The sequence below is a fragment of the Populus euphratica genome, unplaced genomic scaffold, assembly GCF_000495115.2.
Source record: "Populus euphratica unplaced genomic scaffold, PopEup_1.0 scaffold195.1, whole genome shotgun sequence".
NCBI classification, from domain to species: Eukaryota; Viridiplantae; Streptophyta; class Magnoliopsida; order Malpighiales; family Salicaceae; genus Populus; species Populus euphratica.
The window spans coordinates 203385-215623 of record NW_011500076.1 but is presented as its reverse complement, the minus strand read 5'-3'; the positions used below and the strand labels follow the sequence as shown (position 1 = coordinate 215623).

At 33.5% G+C, this 12239-nt stretch overlaps 3 protein-coding genes and 1 long non-coding RNA gene across 5 annotated transcripts in view; all 4 read right to left on the bottom strand.

The window, feature by feature from the left end:
- Positions 1-221: 221 nt before the first annotated feature.
- Positions 222-12239, bottom strand: part of LOC105108641 (uncharacterized) — a 14271-nt gene continuing 2253 nt past the window's right edge. Inside the window, exons 2-3 of the long non-coding RNA XR_839091.1 lie at positions 5423-5427; positions 222-316 (exon numbers count right to left, since the gene is read on the bottom strand). This is a non-coding gene — a long non-coding RNA (uncharacterized LOC105108641). The remainder of the gene's footprint in view (positions 317-5422; positions 5428-12239) is intronic.
- LOC105108637 (protein PHLOEM PROTEIN 2-LIKE A9-like) lies at positions 1164-2744 on the bottom strand. Of its 2 annotated transcripts, XM_011003022.1 has the most exons (4): positions 2629-2744; positions 2398-2483; positions 1910-2134; positions 1164-1482 (listed from the first exon to the last, which is right to left on the bottom strand). In XM_011003022.1, exons 1-4 carry the CDS (start codon positions 2680-2682, stop codon positions 1383-1385), a joined length of 465 nt encoding a protein of 154 aa, XP_011001324.1. In that variant the 5' UTR covers positions 2683-2744; the 3' UTR covers positions 1164-1382. The 2 variants fall into 2 exon arrangements, with proteins under 2 accessions (XP_011001324.1, XP_011001323.1); XM_011003021.1 differs by lacking the exon at positions 1164-1482 and having other exon boundaries at positions 1578-2134; positions 2629-2743.
- On the bottom strand, positions 6252-7468 carry LOC105108639 (protein PHLOEM PROTEIN 2-LIKE A9-like). The gene is made up of 3 exons (XM_011003023.1): positions 7276-7468; positions 6962-7047; positions 6252-6790 (listed from the first exon to the last, which is right to left on the bottom strand). Exons 1-3 carry the CDS (start codon positions 7315-7317, stop codon positions 6412-6414), a joined length of 507 nt encoding a protein of 168 aa, XP_011001325.1. The 5' UTR covers positions 7318-7468; the 3' UTR covers positions 6252-6411.
- On the bottom strand, positions 9228-11777 carry LOC105108640 (uncharacterized protein C12B10.15c-like). Its single transcript, XM_011003024.1, has 4 exons — positions 11436-11777; positions 11245-11337; positions 10107-10288; positions 9228-9367 (listed from the first exon to the last, which is right to left on the bottom strand). The coding sequence occupies exons 1-4, from the start codon at positions 11599-11601 to the stop codon at positions 9305-9307; spliced, it is 504 nt and encodes a 167-aa protein (XP_011001326.1). The 5' UTR covers positions 11602-11777; the 3' UTR covers positions 9228-9304.

Below are 12239 nucleotides of genomic sequence, written 5' to 3'. Positions count from 1 at the left end.
AAAAATATTTTATATAAAGTATTATTTATTTCATGATATAATAGGAGTAATTAATTCTATAATAATTAAATTTAAAATCATCAATATTAATATATATTTTTAAAAATTATTTTATAACTTTACTTTCAAAAGTTTTTTTAACCAAACACATTAAACTACTTTTTCTTCAACTTCAATTTCAACCACAGTTTTAATCAAACATCTATTTTTTCAAACCAACCTCAACTAAAAATACTTTTTATAAAACAACTTTTTTCAAACCACAACCACATCATTTACCGCAACACCAAACACACTCTTTGTCTTTCCCTTTTTGCTTTTCTGCCTACACTTCTTTATCTAGCTTTGATCCTTTAATTAAGCTTCCTATGAACAAGTCGAAGATTTATTAGTATCTATGACAAGAATTGCTTCGAGAAACCGATAGGTGTATGAAGAAAGAATACAAATGGAATATGGAAAGTGATTCCTTGATTAAGCAATGCAAGATATGAACATGGTAGGATAGGATTGGTGTAAAGTATACATGGACACAGTACAAAAGGCATAATTAAAGGTGAGGGAACAAAACCTTTTTCTAAATCACACGCTATCAAAAGTGATTTGCCATGCAGCTCGTGATTCTGAACTCCTAGCTACCCATAAGAAAATTAGAGTTTTCCATAACTTATCTGCAGATGCACTTTAGAGTCTGTCCTTAATTCTAATATTTTCACTGCAATTGTAGCTGTAGAATTGATGCAGGAGGTTACGGAGGATCTAAGTATTCATATATGGATTTAATGCAACTGGACTACATAAAATGCCTAGCATATACGTTTATGGATTAGATGGATAAGCTCAAGTCCAAGAATAGACATGTCAAACGTTCTTTCTGACAAAAACGCGTGTAACTTCTTATTCCATCGTTGAATCGAGCTCATATTTTCCAAGGACGTAGTTTTATTTATTTCTAAGTGATTAACCAGCTGTTGTCTTCTTTTTTTTTTCTTTTATCTGTTTAGCCTGTTCTGCAGATTTGGGGAAAAAATCGTGCTAGTTTTTCCTTCGCTTCGCTCGGCAATTGGCCTTCTTGGTGTAGAATTAATCGATTCTGGCTTCTCGAGAAAAATAGAATTTCTTTATAGCTAGAATGCAATTGTTAAAGTAAGTTTAGTTGAAGATGGAACAAAACAAAGCACTCATTTATTTGATAGAAGAACTAAACAGAGTTCATAAATCTTGAAGACACACCCCATGAACACGTAGAGCTTGGTAATACAAGACAGTTTCCATTATTATGTTGCATATTAAAGAGGATTGTGTATGTGGTTAATTTGAACAAAAGCTCAAGGTCTCATGACTGGATCAACTGTGGCCTCGTGAATTAGCAAACCACCCTTTCATTTCCCAGTCCACACTTCATACAAACCAAAATAGAGCTTGTTATCATCTGTAGTTCGTTTAACCTCAATCTGAAACGTGGGTTCTACGGTAACAGTTCTGTTGTCTGGCCTTCTTGGTGTAGAATCAATCGATTCTGGCTTATCGAGAAAAATAAAATTTCTTTATAGCTAGAATGCAATTGTTAAAGCAAGTTTAGTTGAAGATGGAACAAAACAAAGCATTCATTTATTTGATAGAAGAACAAAATAGAGTACATAAATCTTGAAGACACACCCCATGAACGGGGTAGAGCTTGGTAAAACAAGACAGTTAATTCCATTATTATGTTGCATCTTAAACAGGATTGTGTATGTGGTTAATTTGAACAAAAGCTCAAGGTCTCACTGGATCAACTGTGGCCCCGTGAATTAGCAAACCTCCCTTCCATTTCCCAGTCCAAACTTCATACAAACCAAAATAGAGCTTGTTATCATCTGTAGTTCCTTTAACATCAATCTGAAACGTGGGTTCTTCGGTAACAGTCCTGTTGTCTGAGTTTTTCTCTTGTAGTTTGATTTTGTTCCATTTGTATCTTCCCCTCTTCCCTACCTTAGCCATCATGAAAATAGGACTATTACTCAAACCAAATGCACCTGGTTTCACCTCTAGTTTGAATTTAATTTCGTACTTCCCTTCTGGTAGAGAGTCCTTCGTTGTACCAGTTAGTTCAAGCCAACACACTTGAACTAGCTCTGCTGGATCTGTCGTGCTGCATTAATATTGACGTTCGAATAGTATAAAATAACAATCTTTGTTCAAATCTTTAAATTGTTAGATAAGGTCTCAAATATTATTTATATTATTCTCTAACAATAATCAATGTCTGTGTTTGCTGAGGAAAGTTTATGTATCGAATGCTACAAAACTAAGTTTCTTTTCCTTCTATAACTAAGTAAATATCGAACTTCAGACACTGTAAGTTGAATTTTCCATCAAATTCACTGAAATTTTTAAGAGAAGATGTTTTCTTACCCTTCCGCAGGCAAGTTCCAGTAGCGTTGGTCAAGGCCCCATATGATGTTGAAGCCCCTCGGTTTAAATGTCCACCTTTGGCTATCCTGTAATCATGAAGAGGAACTCTCGTGAAGAAATAAATTTCAGCTTGAATATAGCGAGTTGATTTCAACAAAATGTTCAGCTGATGTTAGTAAGAAGTAAGATTATAAGAAAACTGATGAAAGATAACTGCATTCTGAACTTTACTCTTTTCAATATTTCATCAGGATCTGCCTCGTAATGTGGTTTATTTGAAGACATCTTGAGAGGAAATCAATTGTATTGTTGGTTTTGAGAGAAGGAGATGATCAATTTATGGATCCTTACTGAGCCTTTTATACAGCACAAGTTATGAAAGTTTTCTTACTTCGTCGTAATATTAGAGAATAATATAAATTATATCTTGAAATATTATCTAATAAATAATTTTTTGATATGGTAGCAGAATCTTGATAATTAAACAGTGAAGAGTTTGAATATTATCATTTCTATTTATTTTATAAAAAATAAGTACAAGATAAAAATAATGTAAGTTTGTATAAGTTTCAAGTTCAAACAACTTTTATTTAAGGAGATGTATTAAAACATAATATAAATTATATCTTAAAATCTTACCTAGTAACTTAAGTTATTAGATTGAGATAATTTTTTAACAAAAAAAAATATGTCAACTTCAAAGAAATAAACATTAAAAAAAACTCAACCACACAGAGTAAAAGAGACTGGAATATAGCTAGCTTGGGACGGCAAAAAGATCAATTAAATGTTCTAAACTTTATCAGTGAGAAAGGAACCTAAACCTTTTCTTTTCTTTAATCTTTAGTTGTCAGTGCTTTATATATGATCAAGAAAAGAATCGATCCACTAGGTAGAAAGACTTGAGCTTCAGCTTGCGTGTGTGCGCACTCGCATGCGCGCAATATACAATAAGTTTTCTCCGATCAGGAAAACTTGCGTGTGTGCGCACTCGCATGCGCGCAGTATACAAGAAGTTTTCTCCGATCAAGAAATTAACTTGAACAAACATGTCTGTATTATGCGCAAAAAGTATAGAATCTTCCAGCTGCCCAACCACAGAATTGAAAAAAGCATACAAGAGAAAAACCGAGCAAATTTGGCATATGAAAGAGTTGGAAAGGAATATTGTAATACAAGATGTTATAAGGATTTGTAACCTTGTTTTGAGTTGGATACATCCTTTGAATCCAAATAACTCTACGGTCCCAACTTTTCAAGCTGAATTCAGTGGACGGCTAAAAGAGTGAGCATATCAGGTTGGCATTGACAAACTATGCAATCTTCTACACTTTAGAATATGGAAGTGAAGTTCGAATTTCTGAGAGTAATCAAAATTGTAGTCGGCCGATGTTTTGATGTTGTGAACCACTTCTGGTTATTGCTATCAGAAAAACAAAGTAAAAGAATGGATTCCAACAACTAGATATCAAAATGCTTTTGCAATCTACTTTGTGGTTGGGTATGTGACGTATGTCACTGCACACAATCTAAACGAAAGGTTGTCTCGTAACAATTCCACCTTTGAACACCCTAATTTGTGACGAAGATTTTGATCATATATATAGGTCACTTAAACAATATTATTTTCTTTCTAATCCCTTATTAAGATTAAATAGTCTTCGAGTTACAGGAAAAAATGATCTGATTTGAAACATTAAATCAAAGTTGTTTTTTCTGTGTATTGGTAAACATAAGAACTAGTTATTATAGCATTAATCAAATTCATGCGCAGTAGAGCTGTTGCTTCCTGAACAATGACCTCGGGATCAAATTAGCAGACCACCCTTCCAATTTGCAAGTTGATCAATTTCAAAATTCAATATTTGATAATGAGGTTTTTAAATATTTGGATAATGAGTAAACACACATATACGCGAATATTCTTTTCTCTTAAGTTTGCAAAATAGATGGTTGGTGGTGGAAAACTTAACATTTACAAAACAGTTTTTTTTTGTGGGGTTGAAGGACTTTCCAATGATAAAATCAGTTATTTTTAATAAGGAATTGAAATAAATAAGAGAATGAACTTTAAATTCTAAAAATAAGAGTATTTATTCTTGTTTTTATATAATAAATGCACTAAGAATTAAAGTATCAATATTTAAAGAATAGAAATTATAAATTCTTTACTTGTGAGTGGTTCAAGAGGTATAAATAGTCTCCAAATCTTGTCAGCTCAAATAGAAAGGTTGAAGCGTTATTTTTTCATGATAACATTAATTAGAGATATATATCTCTTACACAACATTAATGATGTATATATATCCCTTGTACAATATTAATATTGATGAAAATATGATATGTTTTTTATAAGACTTTTATACACCTAAACGCATTGAGAGATGATTGTTCTTAACTCTTAACATGTTATGGTAAAATTTATAAAGAATAAAAAAAAATAAAGTCTCGTGACCTAAATAGGGCTCATAACAATCGTCAGTCTCATTCTCACTTGGACCTAGAACGATGTCAAGCCCAAGAGAGACAGGTTTGATAACTTGTCAAACTTATGTCTATTTGGGTTCAGCGCATAGCTGAATCTAGAAATGTTGGGTTTGGTAATTTGTCACTATCATATAAATTAGGCTCAAGGTGTGATTGAATCCAAGGATGTTGAGTTTGACATTTTTCTAGACTCATGTGTACTTGGGCTTAAGGATCCAAGGATATTAGGTTTGGCAGTGCATGGTTGAATCCAAAGATATTAGATCTAGCAGCTCATCAAACCTACATATACTTAGGCTTAGTACATGGTTGAACCTAAGAATATTGAGTCTAGTAGCTAGCTAGACCCATATATATTTGGACTCAGCATGTAGCTAAACCTAAGAATATTGAGTTTGACAACTCACCAAACTTATTTGTATTTGAGCTCAGCATATGACTAAACCTAATGATGTTGAGTTTGATAATTTTGTCAAACTCATATATATTTGAGCTTAATGCATAATTTAAACCAAGGATATCGGGTTTGATAACAAGCTGGAACTATATATATTTGAGTTTAGCATGTAGCTAAAATTAAGAATATTAAGTCTATCAAATCATTAAATCCATATGTAATCAGACTCAATCACTAAATCCATATGTAATCGGACTTGACTCATGCTTAAATAAAAAAATATTAGATTTAGAAGAAAGTTAGCACATGTTATCTAGACTTGATATTTTACTATGCCTAGATATGTTTGTTAGGTTATCACACCATCTTTGACCTTTTAAACATAGAATTAGGCTAAAACTGAAATTCTAAAAATACACTGATCCATCGGACCTCATGATAAATAGGTTTGAAGCTACTTTGAATCATTTTGATACTGCTACAGGAATTTCCTTTGACTCCTCTCCTAGCTATGATTGGTTTATTTTTAACCATTGGCATCTTCCCTTTTTTTTTATGTCTTGGCCGCCATCAAAACAGGTGTGTCAGTCCAAGAAAATGCATTGTTTTTCATAGATAACTTGAAGTTCATTCCAGACGACTTCACTTTTGTAACATGATCAGCTGAGCCTGTTGCTTCATACCATCACACCTGTAGCGTCTCTTCAGGCCATCCTTGGCTAAATTCACCCTAATTCAGCATCTGCAGATTCACAGTACTGTGTCCCTGTGGACCCTTCCTGGCTCAACTCTTGTAGTGAAGTGAGAACGGTATAGAAGAGGAGTGCCACTGATAAATTCAGGACTTCCAAGTTCTCAGATTAATTTATTTTGAGATACGTTAGGCAGGTTAATTAGAGAGGAGGGAGAGTTATCCATCATAATATAAACCAAAGTCCAGTGGACTTTGCTCTTAAATTCAGGAAAACTATGGACTATAGCATATTGCAGATTCAATCGCAGGATTTTATTATGATGTTACAGATTTTTTTTCTTGGATTCATAACAATACTTCACCCAAAAAAAAATCTTTCGGGTACATTTGGCCAAAACTCTAGGATAGTACAGGAGTAAATAATTTGAACAGAACCTCAATCTGGTATTTTTTCAACTACAGCCTCATGAATTCGTAAACCTCCCTTCCATCCTCCAGACCACAATTCATAGAATCCGAAGTAGAGCGTGGTATCTTGAGCATTTTTCGAAACTTCAAACCGAAGCTTGCCAAAAGGAACTTCCATTTCGTTATCTCCCTGCACATCTGCCAGATTGACTCTTGTCCATTTGGCAATTCCTTTCTTCCCTACCTTAGCCATCATGAAAGCAGGAGTTGTTTGCCAACCAAATTTGTCTTCTGTCATAGATATTTTGAAGCTCAGTGCATACCTCTCCCCTTTCGATAAGGGTTTTGGGGTTGAGCCGTTTATTTCAAGCCAGCATACCTTTAGCAACTCTGCAGGGTCATCCGTCCTGTAATTTGTGTAGGAAGTGTGCATCAAATGTGCTCTAAGTCAGAAAATTCCAGTTCTGTGATACTTTTCTCCATATCATTGATTATTAAACAGTTCTTAAGAATTGTAATTTTATTTCTTTTTCAAAAAAAGACAGCACTGAAATTGATTAAAGGAAAATTATCAGTACCCTTTCTCAGGCATCGTCCAATAACCTTCGTCACTACTCCAAGTGATGTGCAATCCCCTTGGCTTAAACCTCCACCTGCCCGTATCCTGTAAACATAAAAACCATTCTAGCCCATCAATAACACCATCATTTTCAGTCTTCAGTGATAGTTTTGCATGCATTTTCATTTTAACAATAATCAAGGACAATCAAAGTGGAATGAAATGACCTAAATCCCAAGTTTGTTTATAGAAATGTTTAATCCAAGGGAGACTGCAGCGAACAAAAACTACTTAAGAAGTAGAGTTTCTAAAAAAGCTAATAGCATATTCAACCTCTTCATAGTCCACTTCTCCAGGATCAGCTGCCTCTGACATCTTGAGAGCAAATAAAGAAATCTATGTACTAATATCGGTTCCGAGAGTATGCCATGAATCCTTATGAAGCCTTTATATCCAGGGAAATGGAAAGAATCTTCATTACTTCATCAATGTTTCCCTGTCAACACAAGGACATTGAAACAATCTCAACCACAAAGGGGAAAAGACAGATTCGATTAAACTTTGAATCGAAGGAATCGTGTAAAATGTAGTCGACTTTATCACGAAGAATAGTATTAGAATATTTTTGGTATCTCATTGGGGGTCCATATATCTATGGTCAAGAAAGGAATTGATCCATTTTGCTAAGAGATAACAATATTCATTCTATTTTTTTTATAAAAAAAAAAACAATACTTATTCTATGATCATAGGCTCACATTGCCACCAGGAGAAAATTGAATTATGAAGGGAAAAAGGGAATTTTGCCTTGCAATTACGTTTCCATAAGCTAAATATATTTTAATCTAAAAACTAAAAACATATTGCAAATAATTTATCTCGAGTTTTTGAAGAAAAAATGATTAAAATAATCACTTAATAATTAAATGTAAGAAGTAAGAAAAAAGAAGTGGTAGGTCTATACGAGTTCCATACTCGAGGAATAGCCATGTATGAGTTAGAAAAAAAAAATGATAAAAAGGAACTCTTGATTAGATTATTTTTTTGTATAATCAAACTTTATAAAATTTTATTTTGTTTTATTCGAAAATTAAGTACAATTTAAACTTTACATACACACTTAACATCTTTTCTATAAAAAATAAAAAAATAAAAATGGTGATTATAAATTATAATTTATTTAATGATTAAAGAGCCACCACCCCTCCTCTTCTTCCTCTTGATTTTCAGTCAAGGGTGTGTTTGTTTGGTATGTTTCTTCAAGGGACTTTGTTGAAGTTAATGATTCCATTGCTTCTTTTGATGGTGGATCATCAAAGGCAGGCTTTGCTTCCTCTAGGGTTTTAGGATATGAAGAAGAGACATGGGTTTTGATCAATTTAGGGTTTTAAGAATCTGCAAAGAAGAACCCAATCTTCATTCCACGCACAATCAACTCCAACCATAAACCCACAATCGCAATTCAAACGATGAGAAGAACATCCAAAACACCAAATCTGCAGTCCATTTTTTGAAGCCAGATTTGAAAGTTTTCTTCCAATTCTAGCCATCCAGATTCTATCTTAGCCTGATCTAGAACCTCATTTATCAGCGTGACCTCAAATTGAAGCACTCACATAGTCTGTTGAATTTCGAGCAGGTATGGGTTGACAAAGATGTCGATTAGGCACAACAAGGCAACAGATTAATGAGAAGTTAGCGTCTTGAGAATTGCGGCAATGTCAATCATAAAGTTGCAGAAGCTTGAACATTTGACGCTTGCCCTAAATGATGTCCTAAGAAGTCTAATAACTCAGAGGTGTGCAGAGCACAAGGTTGAGCCACCAACAGCGTTAGAAATGTAAGGATAAAAAAAGGCAAATTTCTAATTACCTAAAACACCATTCATGGGGTCCTGATTTGGGGAAAACAGTGGCAAGAAACTGGAAGTTTTGTTTTTTAAAATGTTTTTTATTAAAAAATATATTAAAAAAATATTTTTTAAAAAAAAATTGTTTTTTATATCAACACATCAAAATAATTTAAATATACTAAAAATATATTAATTTAAAAAACACTTCTAGGAGACAACAACTAACAGCACCTAATATTTCAATTTAAGGTCTTCGGAATTTGCAAAGAGGAAGATTTTCATAACTTGAAGAGAGAAGATTGATACGTCATTTGGTTGATTTTTGAAAAATTTTGTTGATCCAAAATGTAAAGTGTAGCGGTTATAACAATTCGAAACAACCAAATTACATGATGTTAAACGTAATTTTCCCATTCAGTAAAATAATTCAGAAGACAAAACAGTTGGTTTAGCATGGGAAGCACACTTGGGTAGTAGCAAAATTCAGAAGATGCCCTTCTCGTTTCTTCATCACTTCTTCTCCAGAGCAATGGATGCAGAAGCCAAATCTTCAGCTGCTGCTGGCTTGTGCAGCTGCAATTATAAACCAAAATTCTCATGGAAGATGCATAATAAATGTTACTTGATCAATATTCTTCTGTCCATAAAAAGTAGAATGTTCAGCAAAATTTACATACTGGTGCTGTCTTAATCAATGATTTTCTATGTTTCCTAGGCAATCACTGCGGCAAGGAAATTAGAAATGGCTCCAACGAAGATAAGAGAAATCTAGTTTTGAATATTTCAAGGCAACACTTCTCCACCAAAAAGAATGCAGTAACTGGCCAGTGTCCATTTCCTTCTAGATTAACAGCAAGAAAAACGAAGACTTTGAGAATAATAGCTCTTTACTAGCTCGAGCAGCTGCAATCATAATCAATTTCTCAGGATAACTAAAGGTCAAAGGTCTAATATTTTTTTACTCAAACAAAAAGGATAATCAGTTCAGTAACCTAAGATGTTGGTCAAATCCTAAGCGATGGATTCTGTGTTCCAATAAAAATCTGATTTAAATTTTTGCAAGAAAACACTTTTGGATAATCAACACTTTGCCAGTGTCTATTTCCCAAACGGACTGAGAATAAGAACGATGAAGACTTCGGCCTTAGTAGCTCATTTCTCAAGATTTTGAGCCCAAAAATCAAAACAACTATTTGGGTTCAAGTGACAATTTAGTTCGTACATGTTCCCTCTGATCAAAGTGCTCGAAGAAAAAGAGACTTGTCAGTGTATCAACTTTCTACATGACAAAGGGCACTGAAAGGAAACTTACTGCTTCTGCCACAGATAACCACTGGAGGGAACGCACAAAAGCATCAACTTTTGAAGGCAGGCTGTCGTGATTCCAATATGTTATGTTCTCAAATTTTGCAGTTATCTCCCAGGTGTTTGAGTTTTGTTCAGAAATGTCAGAAGCTTTTCTCTTGCCAAGACTCTTCTTTCCTATGACAAAGCCTGCAGACAACAATAAGAAATAAGTACCAGCTTGAACTTGTTCTGCAATATTTCATAAACTCATTCGCATCAGGAAACCAAACCATTCTTACGAAATTGAAGGTATAAAAGAACAACCAAGCCTCAATCCTAAACTAGTTGTTTCTTCTCATTTGTGAAATCAAAAGTATGCAAAAAATATCTCAAAAACCATCTTGTTTCAGGTCTCTCGATAATGAGACGAACATGCCAGAACCATCCTCTTGACTGATTTAAAAACTATTGTGAGGAGATACAATTTAGCCTCCAAAGTAGTTGTTTCTAACTTAAAATTCAAAATTTGGGTGCGCACGTGTGTTTGCGTGTTAACATCTGAGAAGATTATGGTGTTCTTTTGAATGTTTCAGTCTTTGAATGAGGTCGTAGTTCTTATCAGAGTTTTTTAACCACTCTCCACCCCAATCTATACTTAGTACTACCAGGTAAAAACAATGGTATCTGTATAAATAACTTTCACATTCCAGCTCCGATTGCTACAATAACCCACAAAACACGCTATCCCAATTAAACGTACAAAAACAAAAAATATTAATTTGAACCAACATCACAACATTGCCATATTCTCAATTAATCATATGATCCACAAATGAGAGAAGAAATACTACCCCTTTGAGTAGGGCTTTGTCACAGAACCACCCAACTCAAAATTTTAACCTATCAGTTTAGCTGCTGCAGCCAAAAGGGAGGCCGAAAACCCTCCAAGTCCAAAGAAACCATTTTACACCATTTCACACAATCAAAAAAAAAATATATATTGGAAACACCCACACAAAAGCAATGACTAAGAAAAAAAACAAGAATCAAACCGACTCAAATTATTTCCCACATTATGTAAGCAAGAAACCATTTTTTCCCCATATTGGATCATAAAAATTATATTAAAAAAAAAATCCGGGGTTACAATATAACATGCTTACCAGAATACCCATTTGGAATAGGAAGTGTGGCACCCTGTAACTTCCTGCCTCTAAAATGAGCTTCCTCAACTTTCATCTCTTCCACTTCTACACCTACAGAAGCACCAAAACACACAGAATTATAAGAAACAGTACATAAACAGAGGGAGGCCAAATGGGCAAACAGGGAAGAAAAAGCTGAAATTACTTACCGGTGGGTTTGGGTTTGAAGTAGTGAGAAACAGCAGAAGGGCCATCATATTTGATGCAGCAAGGTAGTAAGTGGACTTTGCCTGTTAAATTCGGGACTTCTGTCTCTGATTTCTTTTGATTTATAGTTCCTGTTATTCCTGCTTTTGAATTTCCATCCAAAACCATTTTTGCTGATTGTTTTCTTGATTTGGATTTCTAATTTTCCATTGAAATCTTCCAGCCTCTCTCTTTGTGTTTTCTGTTTTCCCGCGCTTTTTCTCCTCCGAAAATGGAAGACAGAGAGCCCTAAACAGAAGGCTAATAGATTGACAGACAAGGCTGGCTTGGCTTAGAACTTTAGATTCGTGAGGGATCTACGTGCGACTTGTCATCTGCCCTAGAGGACACTAAGTCAATGGATTTCTTTCTGGTGGGGATCATAAGCTATTATTAATTTATTAGATTATACTTCGAGCATCTTCGATAAAAAATATTATATTGAAGAGTCAAATAAAAAAAATTAAATAATATAAATATAGTTTTTTGAATTATATACATTCCAATAGTAAAAAGCTATTTAGAAAAGTCATTTATATTTTAATATATTTCATGTTAAATTAATTTTAATATAATTATATAACTAATTTAGATATTTTATATATAATATAATTATAATGTTATTAATTATATAATTAATATGAGTAATTTATAAAAGTAATATAAAATTAATGAAGTAATATGAAAGTTAAAAAAATATAATTTAAAATTTATTTATATGAATATTTTTAATTTTAAGTTTTATATGTTATTGTTAAAAATTTAAT